At 38.1% G+C, this 26,158-nt stretch overlaps 2 protein-coding genes and 1 non-coding gene across 4 annotated transcripts; 1 reads left to right on the plus strand and 2 right to left on the minus strand.

The window, feature by feature from the left end:
- Window positions 1-576: 576 nt before the first annotated feature.
- Window positions 577-8,416, plus strand: LOC122008863 (UTP--glucose-1-phosphate uridylyltransferase-like). 2 transcript variants are annotated; one of them, XM_042564750.1, is made up of 21 exons: window positions 577-732; window positions 833-880; window positions 1,010-1,101; window positions 1,180-1,270; window positions 2,241-2,301; window positions 2,370-2,447; window positions 2,537-2,587; window positions 2,690-2,763; window positions 3,828-3,900; window positions 4,022-4,079; window positions 4,170-4,216; window positions 4,290-4,355; window positions 6,020-6,052; window positions 6,207-6,259; window positions 6,330-6,405; window positions 6,591-6,647; window positions 6,752-6,835; window positions 6,935-7,033; window positions 7,112-7,216; window positions 7,968-8,039; window positions 8,119-8,416. In XM_042564750.1, exons 1-21 carry the CDS (start codon window positions 674-676, stop codon window positions 8,158-8,160), a joined length of 1,419 nt encoding a protein of 472 aa, XP_042420684.1. In that variant the 5' UTR covers window positions 577-673; the 3' UTR covers window positions 8,161-8,416. The 2 variants fall into 2 exon arrangements, with proteins under 2 accessions (XP_042420684.1, XP_042420685.1); XM_042564751.1 differs by having other exon boundaries at window positions 8,144-8,416.
- A 14,598-nt stretch (window positions 8,417-23,014) lies between these two features.
- LOC122008865 (protein trichome birefringence-like 12) lies at window positions 23,015-25,794 on the minus strand. The gene is made up of 4 exons (XM_042564752.1): window positions 25,226-25,794; window positions 24,059-24,199; window positions 23,464-23,713; window positions 23,015-23,362 (listed from the first exon to the last, which is right to left on the minus strand). The coding sequence occupies exons 1-4, from the start codon at window positions 25,507-25,509 to the stop codon at window positions 23,081-23,083; spliced, it is 957 nt and encodes a 318-aa protein (XP_042420686.1). The 5' UTR covers window positions 25,510-25,794; the 3' UTR covers window positions 23,015-23,080.
- A 281-nt stretch (window positions 25,795-26,075) lies between these two features.
- TRNAT-CGU lies at window positions 26,076-26,147 on the minus strand. The gene has a single exon. It is a non-coding gene; the product is annotated as a tRNA-Thr (tRNA).
- Between the last annotated feature and the right edge of the window lie 11 nt (window positions 26,148-26,158).

Here is a 26,158-nt window from a genome sequence, read left to right on the forward strand (position 1 = left end):
AGGAGTCTTCCTAGTGTTTCATGACCCTTCGATCGAATAGATGGATCTTCATGAAAAACATATCGACGAATAGTCACTTTCATGCCATTGTATTCCAATAGGGATCGTTTGGAAGATGATGACGAGATAGACTTTTCTCTTCTCTCCTTGTTTTTTTTTTTGACGAACCTAAATAATGGCTAAATGATTTAAAATCATCTTCAAAACTAAAAGATAAATAAATAAATAGGCGCAGATAATTTATACACACTCGAAAACAAATCTTTCATGATTCACATAACACGCGTAGGTTTTTGGTGAGTGAGCATCTTGCCCATTTTTTTAAATACCAACGGATACGATTTAACGAAAAGCCGTGATGCGCTTCCGTTATCGAATAACGACAAACCGTTAGCTCCGTTCACTACCTGGACCCTTGCAGCTCCGAACCAACGGTCTATGATCTGCTACGATCTCGATGATTGTTCCTGGTGTCGACACGTGGCTTAACGGGTTCGTCTGGTGACGGAGCGTCCTATGCCGAGAACATTCCGTTACCGTCGACGAACGGAGAACGTCCTCCCCGTCGTTTTCCTATAAATCTCAGTGAACTCCCGTTCGCATCTGCAGCCTCACCTTCTTCGCTCGCTCGGCGCCTCTCGATTCCCTTCTCGTTCCGTCGTCTCGATTTCCGATGGCCGACGCAAAGATCGAGAAGCTCCAGTCCGCGGTTGCTACTCTTGATCAGATCAGGTGAGACCGAAGCCCTTTTGTGTGTTTGTTTTCTTCTGAACTCATGGATTCCGGGGAAATATGCTGGATCTGATCGGAGTTTTTGTATGTTTATTCGTAGCCAAAATGAGAAATCTGGATTCATCAACCTCGTGTCTCGCTACTTGAGGTAAAATTGAGTCAATTGGGTTTTTTATTTTTGGGATCCGATTACTTTTGATGCTTGTTTCATATGATGAGCTCTTTTGAGTCGAGTTATTGAAATGCCGGTTTTTGTTGTGTGTTGGCTGGATCGAAGCGGCGACGCAGACCAGATCGAATGGAGCAAGATCCAAACTCCGACTGATGAAGTGGTCGTACCTTACGATTCCTTGGCGCCACCGCCGGAAGGTCCGGTTTTTCTTCTCTAGTCGGATCTGGGACATACTTTTGCTAGTTCTCTGATTTATTCTGATTAGCGTGTTGCAGATATGGAGGCCACGAGGAAGCTCCTTGACAAGCTTGCCGTGCTAAAACTCAATGGAGGATTGGGGACCACCATGGGATGCACGGGTCCTAAGTAAGATAATTTTATTTCTCATAAAAATGACTACTGATAAACTGATATAAGCTAGTAGTTTGATGCTTAATTGCCTTTGAGCTTGTATACATGGTTTCTAACGGACAGTGTATTATTTATGTTTGCATTGTTAACTTATTACTCAAGAATGTCAAAGGAAAGATGGTCTTTGTTCTTACTTCTGTATGTCGTTCATGCTATTTCTTGTCATGGCGAACTTGGTTCTAATATACTCCAAGTTAGCAGGAAAAGATTGCTCTGCCTTATTACTCAGCTGACAACTTCAAAGATTATATACTTCATGCATCATATAAGACTTTATTCATTTGGTTGGGCCTTATAGTTGTTAAACATAGTTTAGGATCGGCACCAACTCTTCTAGTACAATCCTTTATACATACTTCACCTGCAAAAGGAAGTAGTTTGATTCATGTCTATTGTATGTCAATGAAAAGGAGACAATATTGTGTACAAGTCAACTTATACTATACATTATGGTTATTATTAGTATTATTTGGACCCTGTTTACTAACTCATCACTAGGTGTCTCTAGTGATTGCTAGATTCTATGAATACAATTGACAAAATAATTTTAAGATCTATATGCTGTCCTCTTAAGTAGTTAAGCACTGACTGATGGCCACCAAATATTTCAATTAACCTAGTTCAAATATCAATATTACAATCCCAACTATTAATTCAGAGGATGAATCAGTTAATCTTGGCATCTTTTATTAGGAAGTAGGACAAGTTATTTGTATCTAGAATGCGCAGCATTGAAATTCTGATTTCTTAGAATATATACGTAACTGCTAATTCAATTATTACCTTCTTCTTTATAACTTTTCATTGTTTATTTACAAGGTTCCATAATTCAGAGGTTATAGGATAAACATATGTTACTAGACCCTACTCAAGAGTCCAAGATTATCATGAATGAAAATTGAGTTTTGTTTTCCATGAACTTCAGATCTGTAATTGAAGTGCGCAATGGGTTTACCTTCCTCGACTTGATTGTTATCCAAATAGAGGTAAGGGTATCTTAGTGAGTTTCTTTTCATGAAATTGGTGATATTAAATCATGGAAAACCCTTTGTAGTCTCTCAACAAAAAGTATGGATGCAATGTGCCTCTACTTTTGATGAATTCTTTCAACACACATGATGATACACTCAAGGTGTGAATAACTGGCCTGATTTCATATCTAACTAACTTCACATGGCCATGTGATGTTTAACTCTGTTCATACATTTGATGTATGTGAAGATCGTGGAGAAATATGCCAACTCAAATATTGAGATACATACATTTAATCAGGTTTGAAATTCATCTATCTTTTCCAGTTTGTCTCAGTTTGGAGAGCTGCAGCAGCAATTTAATATTTAAAGGTTCTTAAACCTGTAATTATTTGATCTTCAGAGTCAGTACCCTCGCATAGTTGTTGAAGACTTTCTGCCATTACCAAGCAAAGGCCAAACAAGGAAGGATGGCTGGTATGTTCTGGTCAAAGCTTCTTATAGGCTGTTCATGTTAAAACATACGCTTACTTCTTTTAGTTTCCTCTGTGATAGTTTACTTATCTTTTGTTGGTTTATTCTACAAAAAAATATGCTAAATGACTTGGAAAGGGCGATCACTTTGGCATGCTGGTCATGAAGTGGACCCCCTTCTGTATTGTTGATCACCCTTAACAAAAAAGAATGACATTATCAGAATCAATCAATTATTGCTTTGATAGTTATCCTTTGAGTTTAAATTGACCTGTCTCAGGTTCCACACCACCCATTTAGGGCATTGTTTCTGATCCTTGTGCACTGCACTAGTAGCTCATTTATCATACTAAACAAGCTTGATACCTATCATATAGCAAAACAATGTTATTATGCTTTGCATTGCTACTTTATGCTGTATTAGTGATTCAAGTAGTTTGTTTTAGACATCATAATAAAAGGGCAGATGAAATATCAATTATCATTGTTCTTTTTCCTGAACTTTTTTTATCTAGATTTTGTTTTATATGATCTCTGGTATTTAAACAAGAGAACGTTGCTGTAGTTTGACAGCACTTTTTGTCCTGTATTTCTTTTATTAGTTTGTCATCAACAACATAGAAAAAGATAAATGAATGGGAACTAGCATTCTGTAGTTTCTACATTTACTGTTTTCTTCTTTCATGACATTTCCTTGGACAAGGGTTTGTATCTATTCTAGTTTGTTAATGACAAGTATATTGCATAGCTTCAACGAAATATTTTGGAAAACAGAAAAATCACCTTTCCCCAATCAAAGTTTTCACTGAATTGACCTCTTCCCTGGTTTGAAGGAATAAGCTAATAAGATTTGAATCCCTGAATGATACTTAAGAAAATAAAGTCAATGCATATTTTCTGTTGCGTAATTTTCAATTGAGCAAATTTCTACTTAATTCTGTCCTCATACATGCCCAATTCATTTTATAGGAAATTGGGATTTGGTTATGATGGATGATTGAGATATTTCTTTCTGCAGATTATTGCATTTTTTTTAAAAATATACATGTTTTTATTCCAATTCATAGGTATCCTCCTGGTCATGGTGATGTTTTCCCATCCTTGAAGAACAGTGGCAGGCTTGATGCCTTATTATCACAGGTATGCAATTGCCAACCCAGATGAAAAACTAATTATTTAACTATTGTTTTGGTTTGTGACTTCAGTGACCACTCCATTTTTGTGTCTTTTGTTGAACACTACTATGCATGTTCTTCCTCAGGGGAAAGAGTATGTCTTTGTCGCAAACTCAGATAACTTGGGTGCTGTTGTTGACATCAGTATGCCTTCTATTGCTGTCACTTTTCATTATCTAATGTAAAATTGCTTTCACTGTGTTACATAAGAATGTTTCCGTCTGCTGAATACAGAAATCCTGAACCATTTGATTAACAATCAGAATGAGTACTGTATGGAGGTATGAGAGTATTCCTTCTGAGAATCTGCTGAGTTTAGGATAGGCATTAACACTTGTACTGGGTGGTGATCAGGTGACACCTAAGACGTTGGCTGATGTTAAAGGTGGTACATTAATCTCATATGAAGGAAGGGTTCAGGTAGATAGTTTGGATTTAATGTCTTTAATACTGCACTACTTCAATTTACATCTTAGGCATGTTTCATGAATCAAAATTTCTAAATATTGGTACGAGACATGTTTGTTATTGATAATTTACCATACCTAAATAAGAACATTCTAGTTGCCATTGACATCTGTGCTGCTGTTGGTTATTTTTCATGTTTCAATCCTTATCTAGATTCTATCAAAGGAGTTATACTTACAGGCATCTAACACCTCCACAATAGTTTGCAACTATATGTTTCAGACACCATTAAATTAAAGTTTATATTCAAAATGAGATCATAATAACCAATTTAAAATGAAATACAGGCATCCAACATTTTGATCCATAAAATACAAGGCTATAGTAGTCTTGTAAAATTTTCTTGTAGCATACATGGTTTTATATAACTTTTCTAGTATTATAGCAGCTACATCTCAGAACACAAATAAGATTACAACACGAACAGAATGGATATATTTATGAAACTTGCTTAATGCAAACCAAACCATATCTGAAGATGGTGGAGAACAAAATACGTGTTTTCCACTCAAATTAACTGCCATGTGGAGATTGTCAAATAAGAACATTTCATAGAAATTTTTTTTATTGTTGTCACGGTATGTTCTTGTTCGAGACAAAATCCGTAGGTTTCAATTCAGTATTATTAGATCGATCAACGGTAAAGTTGTCACCGTGTAACCTAGAGGGTCATGAGTTCGTGTCTCGAAAACAACCTCTTGCAAAGCAGGGTAAGGTTGTATACAATAGGCCTTTCCCTAGGACCGTGTATTAGCGGGAGCTTCGTGCACCTGACTGTCCTATATTATAAGATCGATCAAGTTGGTGCTTATTCACCAAGGTGACAAGCAAGGCTATCGCTTATGCATTTTCATTTATTTTTTATTTTGGAGCATTTGTTTTCATATCCTGTCATTCTTCAATGCCTTCTCACATTTCATAGTGTTTGAACAGTCCCATGATCTCTTAGTTCTTATTATAAAACATTTGCAAGGCTACTCATCACACAATTAGTCTGAAATTTTCTTTAATTTTGATGGCTCGTGCTACAATACCACCAATCATCTGAGTCCATTTATTAGAGAGTAGGATAAGTTGAATTTATCTATTCTATATATCCTCTGTTTCAACAAATATTTTTCACCAAATTCGTACTTCATACAAGATCTGTCCAAGTATTTATCCAAGTAATTTAGATAGTGCATTTTTCACAGGTACATAGTTGGTGCAACTCAATTGATCTGGCCACTTAGTGTGCTTATAAGGGTAGTGAAACTTTGGCTGGTTTACGTATCTACAAAAACTTAGACATTTACTCGTCTTAATTGTGAAAATTATAAGATGAATAAATCATAACAGTTCTCCATGTGTTCAAAATTTTCTTTACCAGCTGCTGAACCTTGATAGAAGTCCTCATCTAAATCTCTTGGATTTTATGTTTGTTATGCGAGTTGATATCTTTGCTTAACCCCACATTTTATCCCTTAAATGTGCAAGTATTATTTGTGTTTTGCTCTTTTAGAAGATCTATATTAGTTATGTCATGTACACAACTTTCAGTGTGTTGAAGCTTCATTAATCTGGTAGTTGCTTTTATTTTTCTCATCTAATCTTTTTTTTAACCCCTTCTGTTGCAGCTCCTTGAGATTGCACAAGTTCCTGATGCTCATGTAAGTTGCTTCACATTATGGTGATCATTCATCTCATTCCAAATGCAAGGCAAAATGCTGATTGTTCTTTTTCATGGGCTACAAGATTAAATTATTCCTCAAGAATGCCATCAGTCAGACATAGATATAACCCATATCTTCTTTTATTATTCAGGTGAATGAATTTAAGTCAATCGAAAAGTTCAAGATCTTCAACACCAACAACCTGTAAGTACTCAGTGATCAAAATTTTACACTATGACAGTGAATTATGTTTTCTGAAAGTTTGTAATTACAGTTGGGTGAACTTGAAGGCTATTAAGAGGCTTGTTGAAGCAGATGCACTTAAAATGGAGATTATTCCAAATCCAAAGGTGGTGTGACTATATATGTATATGTATTTATGTATGTTTTATGCATCCTCTGGTACTTTTCTGGTCCGTCATCCAATGGTGGTGTCACTATATATATATATACTTGTGTTTTCTAGTTCTTTTGGTACTTTTCTGGTCCATCACAAAGAAATGGAAAAGTAAGCTAATTTGGTTGTTTTATCCAGGAAGTTGATGGTGTGAAAGTTCTTCAACTGGAAACTGCTGCTGGAGCAGCAATTCGAGTAATCATTTGGCTGATTAGATACTGTCACTTGTAGTTCAAAATCATATACATATACATATATATATGTATATATCTAAAACATATCAAACTATGCTTTAACAGTTTTTTGACAATGCAATCGGGATTAATGTTCCTCGGTCTCGGTTTTTGCCAGTGAAGGCAACGTCTGATTTGCTTCTCGTGCAGGTATTCATCAGTCATCTGTTCTATGATGAACAACATAATTCCTGCTTTCCTTTTTTCACTTTCTTTGCCATCCCTAACTAAATCTTTTTCCTCCCTCAGTCTGATTTGTACACTTTGGTTGATGGTTTCGTTGTTCGTAATGAAGCTAGAAAAAATCCTGCAAACCCCACAATTGAACTTGGGCCAGAATTTAAGAAGGTAAAATTACGACTAGAGTAGTTTAATTTCTCTTCTGCTACTCAGTGATTTGTTGATTCATTGTTCCTCAACTTGTAGGTGTCCAACTTCCTTGCCCGTTTCAAGTCTATACCTAGTATCGTTGACCTGGACAGCTTGAAGGTTTCTGGTGATGTTTGGTTTGGTGCAGGAGTAGTGCTGAAGGTATTCTTTCTCTATATAGTTTATCTATTTCCGCCCTTCACTTGATGAATTAAGCAATTATTATTCTTATGGAGTCTCTTTTAGTTCTTGTTTCCTAAAAATTTAAAAAAAAAAAAGTAGCAAATACTTTGTCTATCATAATGACATCGATCTCCTTTTGTTCCACCTCTTTCTTGTACTACTTCACAAAAGCTTCATGAAAACTATTTGCAGAGCTGCTCCCAGAAAACACCTTGTTTCTACTATTTTCTTGAACTTTCGTCTTTCTTGAAGGCACATCTTAAAAAATCCATGCCATTTTCGCTGAAGGCTAATGCACGTGGGTATATTTTCAATATCCATCTCTGCATACGTCTTTCAGGTAGTAATAGCGTGATATAGATGTTCGAGTATTCAACATCAGCATGAACCCCCTAACGACCTAATGATGTTAATATTCATTTTACTAAATGATGTTCTTGTCTTTTATTGTCTCATTATTATCTGCTATTTTTTCTCACTAGTGACAGTCTAGATCTCCGGCCATCCGCTCCGACCCAAATTATGACTTGGGGAGAACGGTGAATCCAGAGAGGGATCGCAACCAATTGCGATCAGATTGCGGCCATGATTCGGCCGCAATTGCAAGTGGTCCATCTCCTGGTTCACTTTTTGTGAACTAGAAGATCTGGTCTCCTAATTTTATTCTGCACTATGTCATCAATAATCCCTGATCATTTCCTCCTAATTTTTCTGGTGTGATTGTGTGAAGGGCAACGTGACCATCACTGCAAAACCTGGGGTGAAGCTGGAGATTCCAGATGGAGCTCTCCTTGAGAACAAGGTAAACCAACATATATGTATATAGTTTATTAATCTTTTTTTTTCTTTCTTATATTAAACTTCCAGCTTCCAAAATGTAGAGACGTATTTTGTTCCCTTTATCAGGTAATCAATGGCCCTGAAGACGTCTGAGCAGAATTCTCACTAAATTTTGGTTCATGTAGTTGGGTTCTCTTTATGCATTACTTTTACCTATATAAAAGGCCAACGGCTCATGCACTGCGTGAGACGTGGTATAAATAACTGAATACATGAGAATGGAGCTTCGTGTGGGCTTCCAAAATCTTGTTGCAGTTTTTTCTCCAATTACTTTTTTAGCAACCTGTTGTCTTACAAACTTTGCTATTGTGTGTTACGTGCATTGCATTGTTTGGTAAATGGAGGTGTAATGTAAAATGGGTCGAGATGATTGCAATTGAGCTTGATCTGGTCTGACTTGAGCTGTGCTATGTTGGACCTGGCCTAATCATTGGATTGGACAAGGCCCATGGGCCAGATTGATCTTTGACCAGGGTTAGACATGGCTGCTAAGCTCAACCGAGCTCACCTAGATTTTTTTTTAATTTGTATTTTTATATGTTTTAAAACAATTTAAGTCATGTGGCCTGGGTCTGGCACAACGTGGAATTTTGATTTGGTTTTTAATTCACAAATCAAAATGCCTTGCCAAATTGACCGATGTCCAATCGACTAAGGTCAACAAGATTGATTTGATATGCCAGGTCAACTCAGATTGATACACCAAAACCAATTGATCATATCAACTCGACCTGCTAAGCTTGTCTTGTTCGACCTGATATCAAGAAGGTAAAAAAGGAAGAAATTTTCACCCCTAGAGCCTGTGCGATGGTAAATGAACGGGGGCGTCTCTCAGATCAGGTCCATCTGTACTTTTCAAATTCCATCTGCGATTTTCAAATTTATTCAAAGACTAGTCTGAGTAAATGAAGTATAAAAATACTTGAATGCTTCCTATATATATAACGTAAATGAAATATTTTATGCAAAATAAACAGTGCAACCAATTGTTGAAAACTTTTGCCGAGATCATTTGCACTGAATTGATTATCACCATTTGATTCCGGTCATGGCAATTTACATTTTCTTGTTTAGTGATATGAAAATAATATACAATTTCATTTGAATTTAATTCAATCGATTTATTTCACTATCAAGAAACTATAGAATGCTAAACAAAAAGAAATTTGCACCTCAAACAAGGGCCAACAAAGTATGCAAAAAAGATAAAAAAAAACAACCACCAAATATTATCCAAACAAAGTATGAGAAAAGATAAAAAGATATAAAATTACCTATGAAATTTCGTTAGTTTTTATTTACAGCTTTTTACCGTTTTTCTTCTCTCCCTTTGGGACCTTCTAAAGAGCAGTTCAGGTGTAACGGATCGTATTTAAGGAGAAGAGAAGGATACATTACAATGCATTTCTTTGCTCTCTCTCTCCCCTATTGTCCCGTAAGAATCTGTAATAGCAGTTGTGAGATATGATAATTAAATAATAAATATTATTAAAAAAATAATCTTATAGAATTTTAAAGAAATTTTTAAAATTTAAACGGAGTTTATATATCATATTTAAGGAGACAAATCAGTGAGATTTGGATGAAGTATGTTTGAAATATCATTAAAGTACTAAAGCTGGAGTTAATTGAGTAAATTAACCTAAGATTGAAATCATTTAACCTAAGTTATAAAAACCTATTGCCCGAACCCCTTCTTCCCCGTTCTCTTATAGCTGCTCTCCCTTTCCATGCGACGTCGACGCCACTGCTCGTGGGTTGCCGCCTGAGCAGCCACCACCAACTCCGGCATTGCCACACAGGCAAACGACGTGCACAACCAAGCCCTCTCCGGATCCTGTCTCTATTTCTCCTCATCCCACACCGTCGACCCGTGCCCTAACTCCCGATTGCTGCCCCCTTCAACGTTGGCGTCGATCGTCGTCTCTCTAATGCTCTCTTCCCAATATAGTCACCGGTTGAGTGAGAAACCGTTGTTGCTGACCCTCCTCCGGACATGAGGAAGAGCCGCCGACCTCCCTTGTGTGTTGCCCCCTCCCTTGTTGTCAAAGTCGTGCCACCTCCACTTAGCATCGTGTCTGGGCTGAGGCTGTCATCACTGATCGCTGATCACCAACGTTGTTGTCCACACTACGTTGCCTCTTCGCCGGTACTGCCCCACAACCACTACCTTGGCCAACGCCACTGGCCATTCCTTCCACTTCCGCCGTCAGTTGCCGTGAGTCATCGCGGAGAAGAAGTTATATGGACTTTGATTCGAGACAAGTGTTTCAATATGAGATTAATTCAGCACGATCTACATTTGAGGTGGATAGTTCCTGCTTGCATGGTTCTATTAATTGCATTGCTATGTAGTAGCTATTTTTACCTTAATACATACTCTATGTTACTTCTTGAGCTTGACCTTTTATTATTTGATCTTGTATTTTTATCTATTTGGGCAACAATGCAGTGTAACTTGTTATTCTTGTAGGACCGTTGGGCCAGCTAGAAAGGGGGGGGGGGGGTTGAATAGCCCTACAAAAATCAAAACACAAACCAACTTTCTCGAACTCTTAAACTGACACTTGTAAAATAATCAAAGCAATAAACTAAGATCAGAACAGAAAACGAGGCACCAGGTTTTGACTTGGTTACAACCGGGGAGGTTGTTAATTCAAGAAAGATGATCGCACTAGAATTTCTCCTTCAGGCGGAGAAGACTCTTATAAAGTTGAAGCGCACAACAGAAGCTAACTACAGAAAGGGTACAAGTGTTTGAAAGAAATGCGTGAGTTTTGAATTGATGAAAAGCTTCTGGACCAAGGTTATATTTATAGCCTTGGTCGAGGCGCCTGGAAGGGTTCCGGGCACCCTGGGGGGATAAATTTTATCCCCAAACGTTCAGATCGAGTTTTGACTCGATCTGGTGAAAATACTGGGTCCGGGCGCCCCGGACTGTTCCGGGCGCCCCGGAGCCCAAAGTCAACAGCCGTTGACTTTTTCGTCCGGGACCTCTTCTCTGGTTCAGTCCCGCCTCGGTCCGGTTCTTCTCCTCCGGATCCGCTCACTTGGGTGATCTTTGCCACCCGGAAAAGGGCTCACCCGAACCCAACTTCTGGTCTTCTCGAGCGGGCTTCCCTCCAACTTCTCGTCCCTCGGAATCGCTGCGTGTTTCCTTCTCGTCCGCCGGCGTACTCATCCGCAGTCTTCGTCCCTCAGACGCCTGCGTCTCTTGCTCCCCGAGCAATCTTCCGCTCCGGCTTTCGTCCCTCGGAACCACCGCACGCTTCCTTCTCGTCCATTGGGGTACTCTTCCGCAGCACCTCGTCCCTCGGACTGTCGTCCTTCTAGCTAGCTGCGTCTTCCGCTCGACTACATGTGTTCCTAAGCTCCTGCACACTTAGACACAAGGTTAGAAACACACAGGACCTAACTTAACTTGTTGATCACACCAAAACAACCTTGGGGTTCCAACAATCTCCCCCTTTTTGGTGTGATCAACCCAAGTTAAGCTAGGGTAAAATTGACTTTAAATAAAATTAAGTAACTTAACTTAATTTGCAATTTAAGTACAAAAAGATTGAAAAAAAATAACTCTATCTGCCTCAGTAAAAAAGATAGATAAAGAATTAAATCTCTCTACCTCCCCCTAGACTTATACTTTCCCTTAAATAAAAAAGATAGACAAAAAAAAAAAAATTAAATCTATCTACCTCCCTCTAGATTTATACTTTCCCTTCTCCCCCTTTGATCACAAAAAAAATGGGGTTCCAAGAGAAACAATCTAAGGGTTAAAGTTTTAGAAAAAATATTTAGAAGAAATTCATAAAAACAAGTTTAAGTTTTTGTAAGAATTATTTTGAGAAATATTTCTAACTTAAAAAAAAATTCTAAGTAAGTAAATTTCTAAATTGAAATAAAATGTTTTGAATAACCCTTTTTAAAGCACTAATTAATTCTTGTATTAATGCTTCATTAGTAAGTTAATTAAACATTTATTTCAATATTTTGGCTTCCAGGTCGTGACGAGGCACTAGACCTTCTTGGTTATTGGAGCAACAACCACTTCCTTGACAAAGCCTCATAAAGATATTCTTTGTTTAATTTTCTCACTTAAAGCGCTAATTTTAATTTTAAAATTTAGTTTAAGCATGATTTAGGAACCCAATAGGTTCCAACCTACTGGATTAACTAAAACGTTTTTAGGAATATTTTTTCTTGAAATGTTCCTAATTTGTCCAGAGTGATATTTAAAGTACCAATTTAAATTATTAAATCTTCTAGCATTGGTTTTAGATGAATATGCATGGTTTTTCAAATTATCTACTTGAATTTTCAAATCATTATTTTCAAGTTTCAATTTTTCATTTTCCAATTTTGATTTATCTAATTCTTCTAAAGGGCAAGACTTAGCTAAAATTATTTTTAAATATTTTATATCTTTTTCTAATTTACAGCAGTCTTTAGTTAATAACTTAACAAATTTATAAAGTTTATCGGGAGGAAGAGAACGTACCTGACTTACCTTATCGAGTTCGTTTTCCGTGTCTCCCCCTGAACTGCTGCTTTCTTCTGACGAAGCTCCCCCTTCATCGATGCTCTCGATGCTCATTTCGGAAGAGCTTGACTCGCAGTCGTCGTCATGATGACTTGCCATTAGAGCAAGTCCGGAGAATGCCTCGACTTCCGACTCCGACGACGTATCATCCCACGTCGCCTTTAGGGCTTTTCGCTTTTGGATAGGCTTCTTACCCTTTTCCTTGTTCTTGCTCTTCAGCTTGGGGCAATTGTCCTTGACGTGCCCTTCTTCGTCGCAATGGTAGCAGCGGATCGTCCTTTTCTTCTTCCCATGCGGATGGTTAGTAGATCTGGATTTACAAAGTTTCTTGAATCTTCTTACCATCATTACCATTTCTTCATCGTCGAGAGAAGATTCCGACTCAGGTTCGTCTCTCGAAGCTTTGAGGGCGACGTTGTTCTTGGGCTCCTTCATTCCTGCACATCTTGTCTCATGCACTTCAAATGTTGAAAAAAAATCTTCTAATGAAATTTTTTCTAAGTCCTTCGAAATGTAAAAAGCATCTACTAGTGATGCCCATTTTGAATTTCTTGGAAATGAATTTAAGGCGTACCTGAGCGAATCTCGGTTACTTACCTTTTTTCCGAGATTCGTGAGTCCGGTGATGATTTCTTTTATTCTGGAGTGAAGATGTGCGACTGTCTCGTCTTCCCCAAGTCGCAGGCTAGTGAGCTGATTGCGAAGCAGATCTCGTCTAGCGAGTTTGGCTTCAGACGTACCTTCGTGCAGCTCGAGGAACTTCTCCCAAAGTTCCTTTGCGGAGTTGTATTTACCGATCCTGTTGACTACTTGAGGCGGAAGAACGCTTAGCAGATGGTACTCTGCTTTGCCGTTCGCCACGAAGTCAGCCTGCTCCTTTTTTGTCTATTTATCTATTTCCTTGTCCTCTGGAGCTTCAAAGCCAAATTTCATTGTTAAAAATAGTTCAATATCTGTTGTAAGAAATACCTGCATCAGTTTTTCCCACGTAGAGAAGTCCCCTTCGTATTTCGGCGGATGGATGCTTGGTCTGGCCATGACGTTGCTTCGTTCGGCGGTTAGTCCTCCTGAAGCGCCTCGACCCTGATACCACTTGTAGGACCGTTGGGCCGGCTAGAAGGGGGGGTTGAATAGCCCTGCAAAAATCAAAACACAAACCAACCCTTCTCGAACTCTTAAACTGACACTTGTAAAATAATCAAAGCAATAAACTAAGATCAGAACAGAAAACGAGGCACCAGGTTTTGACTTGGTTACAACCGGGGAGGTTGTTAATCCAAGAAAGATGATCGCACTAGAATTTCTCCTTCAGGCGGAGAAGCCTCTTACAAAGTTGAAGCGCACAACAGAAGCTAACTACAGAAAGGGTACAAGTGTTTAAAAGAAATGCGTGAGTTCTGAATTGATGAAAAGCTTCTGGACCAAGGCTATATTTATAGCCTTGGTCGGGGCGCCTGGAAGGGTTCCGGGCGCCCTGGGGGGGGGATAAATTTTATCCCCCAACGTTCAGATCGAGTTTTGACTCGATCTGGTGAAAATACTGGGTCCGGGTGCCCTGGACTGTTCCGGGCGCCCCGGAGCCCAAAGTCAACAGCCGTTGACTTTTTCGTCCGGGACCTCTTCTCTGGTTCAGTCCCGCCTCGGTCCGGTTCTTCTCCTCCGGATCCGCTCACTTGGGTGATCTTTGCCACCCGGAAAAGGGCTCACCTGAACCCAACTTCCGGTCTTCTCGAGCGGGCTTCCTTCCGGCTTCTCGTCCCTCGGAATCGCCGCGTGTTTCCTTCTCGTCCGCCGGCGTACTCATCCGCAGTCTTCGTCCCTCAGACGCCTACGTCTCTTGCTCCCCGAGCAATCTTCCGCTCCGGCTTTCGTCCCTCGGAACCACCGCACGCTTCCTTCTCGTCTACTGGGGTACTCTTCCGCAGCACCTCGTCCCTCGGACTGTCGTCCTTCTCGCTAGCTGCGTCTTCCGCTCGACTACATGTGTTCCTAAGCTCCTGCACACTTAGACACAAGGTTAGAAACACACAGGACCTAACTTAACTTGTTGATCACACCAAAACAACCTTGGGGTTCCAACAATTCTTGCTTAAGTTGGTTATATATGTAGGATATTACCAGACCATAGTGTAGTTGTTATCATATGCTTAGGCTATATGGTTATATACTTAGGCTCGTGCCTATACGTGTTAGATATTATACTATAACAAGTGGTAGAGTATTCTATTGGTTATCTGTTTCAGATTGCCATCTAGGACTCTTTGAGTATGACCTCCTTGTTTTAGTGTATTTATGATGATACCATAGAGTTAATTGAGATATTATGACTAGATGACTAGTATTCTTTTGATGAGATTGGTTGATTGTTTTGCTTGCTGTTGTTATACTTGTTATATGCTAGTGAAATCATACCATACTGTAGCTAGCAAAGTTCACTCTTGAATGTGATTGTCATTGCTTACTTATTATTTTTGATTTGTACACTTATATATCCTGTTTGCTCACAGGATCATCCGTGGTAGAGCGTTCTCCCACAAAGTGACTGTTTACATACCCTGACTACCCATGGAACCATCCGTGATAGAGCGTTCTCCTACAATTAGTGGCTAGGGAGCTAGATAGCTATCTCATCCTATCCATCCAGGGGACCATCTGTGGTAAAACGTTCTTTCGCGGATAATGACTAGTTATATATTCTGACTACCAATGAGATCCTCTCGTGATAGCATGTTGTGTTAGCCAGGACTTGTTAGATGCTGGTTATGTATCTGTTCGTGCAGGTTGGATGTCCTATTTCTGTACCACCGATTTATGAGTTATATTTGGTTGAGCAGGTTAGTGGAGGGTTATGTAGTGATTTATCCTATTGTTAGCAGTTAATTATATTGATGCTTTTACTTTGATAGTAAGTATTTCTTTTGAGACTGTATTTCCCTTGATCTCCTTACACTATATTGATCATGCACAATCTGTCTTATACCAACTGAGTATATTATATCATTGCCCTTCCTTTCCCTTTATTTCCAAATTAGCAGGAAGAGGATGTGTCGTGTCAATCAGAGGTCCTAGCTGTCAGTCCCACATCACACTCGAGATCGTGTTTTCGACGTTGTCTTATTGCTTTGTATTTACAGTTGGTTTTGTGTGGTTTGTAGTCTTGTCGTGTACTTTTATTCAGTTGTGATATTTATTGTGTTAAGCCATACTGACACGTAGTCACTTTTAGTTTTCATATTGTGAGTGGATTGTGTAAATCCCTCTATTTGTGTTGTGGCTATGTTTTATAGCTTCTATTGTGCTTTTAGGTCTGTGTTATGGACTCATATCATGTTGTATCATATATTGTCACTAGGGGTATTGTCCGTTCTATCGAACAAGTATACTTCCATGACGTGATAATTTTATTGGTATCAGAGCCACATGTTGTGAAACCTATTTTTTTTGTTTAGATTTTGTGGTTTGCTTTCTTGATATGACTTTTAAGTTTTGGAACCGGACAACGACAAGACATCTTTAAGTTATAGGAAAATAAGGTATACCTCAGGTGATTATCTTACCTTTTGTGTTTACTACCTTGTTTATGTTATGGTTAGATAAGTTGAATGTTTTAGAAATTAAGGTATAGTTGGTTAGACACTCTGCAATTTAATTGGATTGTATATCTGTTTCTATACCTCTCTATTAGGTATTCATTGACTTGGTTTAACATGATGACAATTAGTCAATCAACCCTATTCGCAATCGTGGTCAGGGTCGATCATGGAAGTGATCAGTTGACACGTTGGGAACTCGACCTTGATAACGAGAATGTTGATTTTTTGATAGCGTTGACTGATACTAAGTCAAAAAAAAGAGGGTCGAACTTGTCAACAACCTATTATAGATTAAGGAACATAGTCTTAAGGAATGCCAACAACAATACCGCTTCAGCCAGCTCCAATTGGGTAATGGACTATCACAATTAGTAGAGGATCAATACATCCTATTCCCGAGGAATTTTGACTATGGGCCACTTATACCTGATTAGATAACCTAGAAGATTCATTCAGATATATGACTTGTACTATGTAAAAAAGTGCAAAGCTAATTGACTATCACTTATGAGATTAGGTCACCTCTTGGTGAAAACACCCAAGATAATTTTTGGGAAACAAAGAATCACTTGGTGATAATTTTGAGTTATCTTTTAGAGATAGTACTTCTCTACCTCCTTTTGTATAGCTCATCGTTAGAAGTTCCTAAACCGTAAGTGGAGGAATCGAAGCATAACAGTTTCTAGGGCAATGGTTAGTCGACGCACCTAATGTTATTCCATGAGAGATTCCTACTCATAGATCAATTGTATATGGTTAAAAAACTTCAATGGTACATTGAGATATATGACTTGCAATGATGCGGAGAATGTAGTATTAGTTACTTAACACCTATGAAATCAAATCATTATTAAGTGAAAATTTCAGATGATGATCTTTGAGGGAAAAAGCGTTAATTGACAGTTATTTCGACAAGCTATTTGGTGATAGTGCTCCTCTACCATTGTGTGCATAATTCATCATTAGAGGTTCTTAAACCTTAAGTAGAGAAACTGTAGTGTGATGGGTTGCAAGACAATGGTTAATCGACTCAACTAATATTGTTTTCATCAAGTAGCTCAAGACCTTGATCATATGATCATTTACCTAAGATCTTGAAGTCTATATTTATATCATAATAATCGACCCTTTGCCGTTACTTGTCAGAGAATATTTTTGGATAAGATTAATAGAGTTTCTATACTCATATTGTATGAATTAGCTATATCTCTACTATCTGGAGAGGTGCTGATTATCAATTAGGAAGTCAAAGGATGTCCCTTGGACTTCAATAGTCATACACTTATGGTAGAATGGTGAGATATTTCTACTCTGTACAGTACGTAATGATCAGAACTGTCACTATGAAGTTAGATTTATGAGCACATGACTGTTTTGTCTTACTATATATATATACTATAACAAACTTATAATCCCTTTAGTTGGTACTACATAGGAATGCAAAATATTAAATAGATTTACATTTCTTCTAATTCCACTAATGAATAAACTGAGTTTTTCAAACATGAATAAATGAGAAAGAAACCTGCCAAGGCAAAACAACCATAGATGTGCAACGAAGGGGGCAATGTCTTTTTATATATTAGCATATTATATGCTATGGAAAGGTCTTTTATTTTAATTTGTGAATTGGATTTGTTTTATTGATTTCTTATTCAGTTCAATCATCATAGCGGTTTGAATTCAGAATCCATAAACCATTTCTATAACAGTTAAGATTTCTTAGTGATTATTTATGACAGAACAATTCAAATGAACTTCTGTTTGTATGTCTATTTTTACTAATCCTAATTAATATATGTTAGGGACTGATCAAGCAGAGCAATTTAGAGGACTTGATGGTTTGTATGATTATTTCGTTAGTTCCCGCCAATATCTACTAGGATCGTCCAATTAGTATTTTCTATAAGTTTTTGGATAGTTGATTGTTTCCTATCCCTTCTAAAATCTTAAGAATTTTTGTCAATTCCACTGAATCATTGTAGCTATTTTGAGTCACAAGGGATGATCAAAACTTGGGACTTAGTGTCTGCATTTCTTTAATCAGTAGACAGTAGACAGAGAGATTATAATACTCCAAACCTAATAGACACATGTTGATAGTCACTTTTGCTTGCCACTACTTATACGAGAAACTTGATCTAAAGACCTTGCACCTTTCATGACAGAACGTTCTTACTATATATCTTAAAATCTATCTATATTTCACCCTATTCAAGCATCCCATCATAGGAATTATAATATAATTATTTTTACGAAAATGTCAAAACATTATTACTCTATATCACAAGGACTATCCAAATTCAATTATCCACCTTCTAGGAATTGACAATACAAATACTTCTATAATTACCCATTATAAATTTCCTTCTTCAACTTTAGTCCTATTACTATAGTTTAAAATATAAACTATGATTCCACATCATTGAATAAGTTACATATATTTCAATGCTAGCCGCACTGTGTGAGTACTGTGCAATCCACTATCATACATACTAAAAATAAGGAAATATTATATGATGACCTAACACAAGGTTTCAATCATCTACTCGAGGTGAGTGCTAATCAACATTTGTCAAGATACCACCATCTTGTCACCTAGAATGGTATGATTTTGAAAATAGAGGAAGTTTAGGGGCCTCCTTACCAGAAGAAAAAGCTAGGCTGAGAGTTGGCTAATCCACACCTCATGATGGTAATAGTAATGATGATGAGGTTATATTGGAGATGTTCAGGAATGTAGATGAGATATGCAAATGATGTAAACAGTTTAATCTCAGCCCATGGGATGAAGTGATAGGATCGTAGTGTCCAAGAAACCTTGTGCTGAGATCAAACTGTTTACATCATTTGGATATCTCGTCTACATTCCTGCACATTTCCAATATAACCCCATTATCATTACTATTACCATTATGGGGTATGGATTAGCCAACTCTCAGTCCAACTTTTTCTTCTGATGAGTCAACCCTTAAACTTCCTCTGCTTCCAAAATCATACCATACTAGGTGACAGGATGGTGTTGGTATCTTCACAAATGCAGATTGGCACTCAGCTCGAGCAAATAATTGAAATCTTGTGCTAGATCAACATATAATATTTTCTTGTTTTTAGTATGTATGATAGTGGATTGCACGGTACTCATACAGTTGGTAATGTGTAACATGTAGGTTCATAGTTGTTGAAGCATATACTCTAGATGAAACTAGTGCGCCTAGTGTTGAAATGTGTAACTTATTCAATGATGTGGAATAATAGTTTATATTTTCTATTGAATCTTCATAACTGTAGTAATAGGGCTAAAGTTACAAAGTTGAAGAAGGAAATTTATAATGGTTAATTATAGAAGTATTTGTATTATCAATTCCTATAAGGTAGATAATTGAATTTGCATAGCCCTTGCGACATAGAGTCGTAATGTTTAGTCATTTCATAAAAGTAATTGTATTATAATTCCTATGTTGGGTACTTGAATAAGGTGGAATATAGATAGGTTTTGAGACATAGTAAGAACGTTCTATCATGAAAGGTGCAATGCCTTTACACTAAGTTTCTCACATAAGTAGTGGCAATCAAAAGTGACTATCAACATGGTGTCTATTAGATTTGGAGCACTACAACCCCTCTAGATTTGGAGCACTACAACCCCTCTGTCTACTGATTGAAGAGATGCACATACTGAATCCCAAGTTTTGGTCATGCCTTGTGACTCAAGAGCTACAATGATATAGTGGAATTGACAAAAATTCGTATGATTATAGAAGAGATTGGAAACAGACAACTATCTAAAAACTTATAGAAAATACTAATTAGACAGCCCTAACAAATATTAGTTGGGACTAACGAAATAATCATACAAACAAACAAATCCTCTGAATTGCTCTGCTTGATCAGTCCCTAGCAGATATTAACTAGGACTAGTAAAAACAGTCATATGTAAACAAAAGTTCACTTGAATTGTTTTGTCATGAATAGTCGTTAAGAAATCTCAATGGTTGCAGAAATGGTTTTTGGATTCTGAATTCAAACAACTACGATGATTGAACTGAATAACAATGAAACAAATTCAATTCACAAATCAAAATAAAAGACGTTCTCATGCCATATAATATGCTAATATATAAAAAAAGGTATTGCCCCCTCATTGCTCATCTATGGTTGTTTTACTTTAGTAGGTTTCTTTCTCCTTTATTAATATTTGAAAAGCTAAATTTACTCATTGGTGGAATTATAAGAAATATAAACTTATTTATATATATTGTATGTCTATGTTGTACCAACTAAATGGATTATACCTTATAAGTAAGTTTATTGCAGCATAATTTTTTTTTTAGTGAGACAAATCAGTCATGTGCTTACAAATATAACTTTCTAGTGACAAATCTGATCATTGAGAATGTGAGATACAGTAATTAAATAACAAGTATCATTTGAAAAATAATCTTACAAAATTACCTAAAAATTTTAAGAATTTTTCAGGATTTAAACAAAGTTCGTATGAAATGTTTAAAGGGATAAATCAATTAGACTTGAAGGAAGTCTACTTTGAATATCACTAAAGTACTAAAGTGAGAGTTAATTGAGTAAATTAACCTAAGGTTGAAATCATTTAACCTAAGTTATAAAAACCTTAAAAGCTATTGCCCGAACCCCTTCTTCCCCCGTCTCTTATCGTCGCTCTCCCTTTCCACGCAACACCGACGCCACTGCTTGTGGGTTGTTGCCCGAGCAGCCACTGCCAACTCCGATGTTGCCACACCGGCAGACGGTTGACGGTGTACACAACCGAGCCCTCTCCCGATCCTGTCTCTGTTTCTCCTCGCCCCATGCCGTTGACTCGTGCCCTAAAACTCGATTGTCGCCTTCTTCAACGTTGGCGCCAATTGTCATCTCTCTAGTACTCTCCTCCCGATATAGTCATTGGTTGTGTGAGAGACCGTTGTCGCCAACCGTCCTTCGGATGGGAGCAAGGGTCGCCGACCTCCCATGTGAGTTGTCCCCTCCCTTGCTCTCAAAGTCGTGTCGCCTCCACTTAGCATCGTGTCTGGGCTGAGGCTACCATCGTTGATCGCCGATCACCGATGCCGTTGTCCACATTGTGCCACCACTTCGCCAGTGCTGTCTTGCAGCTACGATCCATTCCTTCCATTTCGATCGTCAGTCAGCATGAGTAATCGCGGAGAAGAAGCTACAGGGACTTTGATTTGAAACTAGTGTTTAGACATGGGATTAGTTCAACACGATTTACATTTGAGGTGGATAGTTTCTGCTTGCCTTCTTTAGATTTTTGACCTTAGGGCATGATTCTATTAATTACATTGCTTGTGTAGTAATTATTTTTACCTTGATATCTACTCTATGTTACTTCTTGAGGTTGACCTTTTATTATTTAATCTTGTATTTTGATCTATTTTGGCATCAATGCAGTGTAACTTGTTATTCCTGCTTGGGTTGGTTATACATGTAGGATATTACCATACCATAGCGTAATTGTGATCATATGCTCGGGCATTTACACCATACTATATGGTTATATACTTAGGCTCATGCCTATACGTGTTAGATATTATACTATAACAAGTGGTAGAGTATTCTATTAGGTTATCTGTTTCAGACTGCCATCTAGGACTCCTTGAGTATGACCTCCTTGTTTTAGTGTATTTATGATGATACCATAGAGTTAGTTGAGATATTACAACTAAATGACTAATATTCTCTGAATGAGATTGATTGATTGTTTTACTTGCTGTTGTTTTACTTGTTATATACTAGTGAAACCATACCATAGTGTAGCTAGCAGAATTCATTCTTGAATGTGATTGCCACTGCTTACTTATTATTTTTGGTTTGTACACTTATACATCATGTCTGCCCACGGGATCATCCGTAGTAGAGCGTTCTCCTACAGATAGTGACTGTTTATATATCCTGCCCACGGGACTATCCGTGGTATAGCGTTCTCCTGTAATTAGTGGATAGAGAGCTAGATAGCTACCTCATCCTATCCACCCACGGGACAATCTGTGATAGAGCGTTCTCTCGTGGACAGTAACTAGTTATATATCCTGACTACCCATGAGACTCATTTGTGGTAGCATGTTGTGTTAGTCAGGACTTGTTATATGCTAGTTATGAATTTGTTTGTGCAGGTTTGGATGTACTATTTATGTAATACCGATTTATTAGTTATACTTGGTTGAGCAGATTAGTGGAGGGTTATGCAGTAGTTATCCTTTTGTTAGTAGTTGATTATATTAGTGCTTTTACAGAGGTAGTAAGTATTTCTTTTGAGATTGTATTTCCCGTGATCTTCTTCCCCTATATTGATCATGCACTATTTGTCTTATATCCACTGAGTATTTTGTACTCACTGCCCCTTGCTTTCCCTTTATTTCCAGATTAGCAGGTAGATGATGTGTTTTGTCGCTCAAAGGTCCATCTTATTGCTTTGTATTTGCATTTGATTTTGTTTGTGGTTTGTAGTCTTGTCATGTACTTTTATTCAGTTGTGATATTTGTTGTGTTAAGCCGTGTCGGCATACAATCACTTTTAATTTTTTATGTTATGAGTGGATTGTGTAAATCCCTCTATTTGTGTTGTGACTATGTTTTATATCTTCCGTTGTGCTTTTAGGTCTGCGTTCTGGACTCATATTATGTTGTATCGTATATTGTCACTACGGGTACCGTCTATTCTGTCGGACGAGTATACCTCCTGGGCGTGACAGTAGTAATTGCAACTATGAATCTGCCTAAATGTGAAATTCAGCTCAAGAAATGAAAATGATTAACTAACCTTCTTGTTCTGCAAGGATAAACAGAAGAGCTTTTAAGAGTGGTAGCAAACTGGATCTTATGCTCCCTGAGATTTCAGATTCCTTCAAAGTTGTACATGATTTGGGCAGCTAAGATATCGACCCAGGTATCAGGAAGGCCAGGAAGGCACCAATGCATGCAGTCCTGTCCCCAGATCGACACCGCATCCTTCTTGCCCAACCAGATTGCTGGATGCGCGTCCGATCTGAACTCACTCAAGTGAGTCAGGTTTAGTAAACTTATACTTGTGCCAAGCAATGCTTGTTGAATCAAAGAATTCACTTCCCTTGCTTCTTTATTCACTCCCTTATTTTTAGGGTCAAACCATGAATCAAGCTGTTGAGGAAATTAGACAAAAGTATTATAACATCATAAACTATTATCCACCGAATAAGTTCTTTAATATGTCAAAGTACAACACAAAAGTGGAAATATACCTCCTCTTCTCTTAGTAGGTCACTCGACAAGCAACTACCATTACGGTCCCATTCCCCTCTGAAGAAATGCCTCGGCGATTGAGTACGCCAAAATTTGATGGTCTTTTTCGGGACTTCTTTCTCAATATAAGAGATCGTACTTTTAAGGACAATCTCAAGTCCAGCAAAGATTCCAAGTGGAGGGTCTACTGGTTTTCCTCCCTTGTAAAAAACAAGTGGCGTCTCCTTCGGAAATTTATCAGCACCCCACCTATTCCAGTTAGATATTTCAATTCATGGTCGAATATCATAGGCGATCAGAAATTCTGAAATTTATTTACTCAAGACTTAGATGAAACTATCGGGCTTGAAATAATAATAGTTTGTTATGTATAGGGGTGATAATAATGGCTACCTCAATCTCATATAGATATGGTTTTCAAGGCATTATAAACCATAATTAAACCAGAAGTTTTCAAATGCATGCATTAGAATATTTCTTGACTGGTCAGCATGAGCAAACAACAACAATCAGCAAACGTCTAGAATGAAATAGCATTAATTGTGTATATGACTCGAAAGTATGAAGGTAAAGAGATGAGTAATGGAATATTACCAATGACCAGTATTCAGGATCAGAACATCATAGAACTTGGTGACAATAGCCCAATCATCTGCAGGTATATCAATATCAACTTTATAGATTCCCTTGATTCCATCTTTACCTAGCTGAGATGAACTATCCACAGGCTGCCACCTTTAAGAATGTAAGTATGACAAAATTACCACATCGTAATGAGAGGGAAAAAAATCCATTGTTGAAAAAGATGGACAATATTGCAAGTAATTACACAAGTACAGAGACGTATGTTGTCGTTGGCCTCTATGGAAACATTTAATATTACTGATCCATGCTTGAAATTTCCATTAAAAAAAAACAAAACTAGCTTAAACAATATGTTAGGCCACAACAGCATGAATATGATTATGGATTAAATGTCTCACTAATAGTGCCTTTCTGAAATTAGGATTAAAAATACAATAGTCATGACAACCTTAAAGTTTCACATATCCAGTTAAGTTGTGCAGCCTTGATAATTGCAATAGCTTGTTTCAGTTACAACTATTAGACTTCCTCTATATATCGTATAAAGTAATATCAAATTGTGGCCCAAATGAGATGCAAGAAACAATGGTGACCATGGATTTGATATAGAAGTGAGAATCATTAATTGAAAGCCACCATAACCCCAAAGGACTTATCTGAAGATGATTTACAGCATATATACACTTGATTTGATCTTTCTTTCTGGAAAGTCTATCAGAGTTTTGGAGACATGCGAGTCTTACAGAGATGAACTGCTGTTAAAAAACAAAGAGGGCATTTTACTTCTAGAAATTATTATTTATTACTAATGAAGCAAATCTGTGTGTTTGTCCACAGATATCAACTAGTATTCAAAAAAGAGGTCATTTGACTTTCAGAAACTAATACTAATGAAGCCAGCCTTTGGGAATTGGGATAGTTAGCTTCAGCTTTGTCCATCAATTTTTTCAACAATTAAATAAGCCTTTTTCTGCTGACATACAGATCTAGATGTTCATTCCAACTTAATTATGCAACCCTACACTCCCATTTCAAAAGAATTCATAAATCGAGTAAAATGAAGAAGGTATTATCACAAGTCTAGGTCAAACAGAAACCACATTGGAGGCATGTGACCTGAGATCTGCAAATTTAAATCGCCAAAAAAGAGAGATAAAAAAAATTGGCCGTACGTACGTATAATTCGCTAGCAGAACAGCGCGATGGTAAGCCACGACGACGTCAAACTTGGGAAAGTAGCCACCTCTCCACGCCCTCTTCCGCTTCCACTTCTTCGCCCCGCCATCAGCCGACCTGAGAGTGCAAAGGAAGGCCACCAGGAAATTCTCGTTCAGAGAATCACCGACGAAGCCGATCTTCTTTCCCCTCACGGTTCCGAGGAACGCAGCCGGGTCGATCCGCGGAACCGGCGCGCCGCCGCAGCGGTCGGGGATCCAGGCCCAGGAATTGATGGAGTCCATGCCATCGCGCGCGTTGCGGAGGCAGTTCCAGGCGTTGCGGTGGAAAGGGCAGGAGGCGTCGTAGAGAGGGGCGGTGAGAGTCGAGCGGCGCGCCCATCGGCCGGCGGAGAGGTCGATCGGCGAGGCGCCGCAAGGAAACGATGTCCGGAGGGGGCGGCGGAAGGGGGAGGAGGGGAGGAGGAGGAGGAGGGAGACGGCGTAGAGGAGGGGGAGGGAGAGGAGAAGAAGGAGGGGGGCCGGGAAGGGGAGGCGAAGGAAGTGGGAGAGTGGAGACCCAGTACGAGACTGTTGACCCATTTGGGTTTGGTGCGGTTCAGTTGCGAGCTCGAATCAGATATTAAAAGCCAGAGGACACGCCAATCTTTACGGCCGGACGATCAAGCCAGATTTAACTTTCACCGTCAATTTTAAAAATAATAAATTAAGTTTTTTAAAAAATATATATATAGAAGATTTAACTTTTAGAGAAATATTGTAATTCAATAAATAAAAAAATAATTGTACGTTCAAAATTCTTGAATGCTATTTTAAAAAACGTTGTGGGAAATAAAAATAACAAGATAGATAGCTCCCAGCGAGGATCGAACTCGCGACCTTTCGCTTACGAAGCGAACGCACTACCACTATGCTATGGAAGCAACTGTTTTTA

Source organism: Zingiber officinale, chromosome 8A (assembly GCF_018446385.1).
Source record: "Zingiber officinale cultivar Zhangliang chromosome 8A, Zo_v1.1, whole genome shotgun sequence".
Classification (NCBI taxonomy): domain Eukaryota; kingdom Viridiplantae; phylum Streptophyta; class Magnoliopsida; order Zingiberales; family Zingiberaceae; genus Zingiber; species Zingiber officinale.

Excerpts from the sequence above, each read along its gene's own strand:
- LOC122008865 (XM_042564752.1), bottom strand. The coding sequence starts at position 25,509 with ATGGACTCCATCAATTCCTGGGCCTGGATCCCCGACCGCTGCGGCGGC. Across the intron at positions 23,714-24,058 it reads ATCCTGAATACTGGTCATTG|GTGGGGTGCTGATAAATTTC; the intron begins GTAATATTCCAT and ends TAACTGGAATAG. Across the intron at positions 23,363-23,463 it reads ACCTACTAAGAGAAGAGGAG|CTTGATTCATGGTTTGACCC; the intron begins GTATATTTCCAC and ends TTTCCTCAACAG.
- LOC122008863 (XM_042564750.1), top strand. The coding sequence starts at position 674 with ATGGCCGACGCAAAGATCGAGAAGCTCCAGTCCGCGGTTGCTACTCTT. Across the intron at positions 1,102-1,179 it reads CTTGGCGCCACCGCCGGAAG|ATATGGAGGCCACGAGGAAG; the intron begins GTCCGGTTTTTC and ends AGCGTGTTGCAG. Across the intron at positions 7,034-7,111 it reads TTGGGCCAGAATTTAAGAAG|GTGTCCAACTTCCTTGCCCG; the intron begins GTAAAATTACGA and ends CTCAACTTGTAG.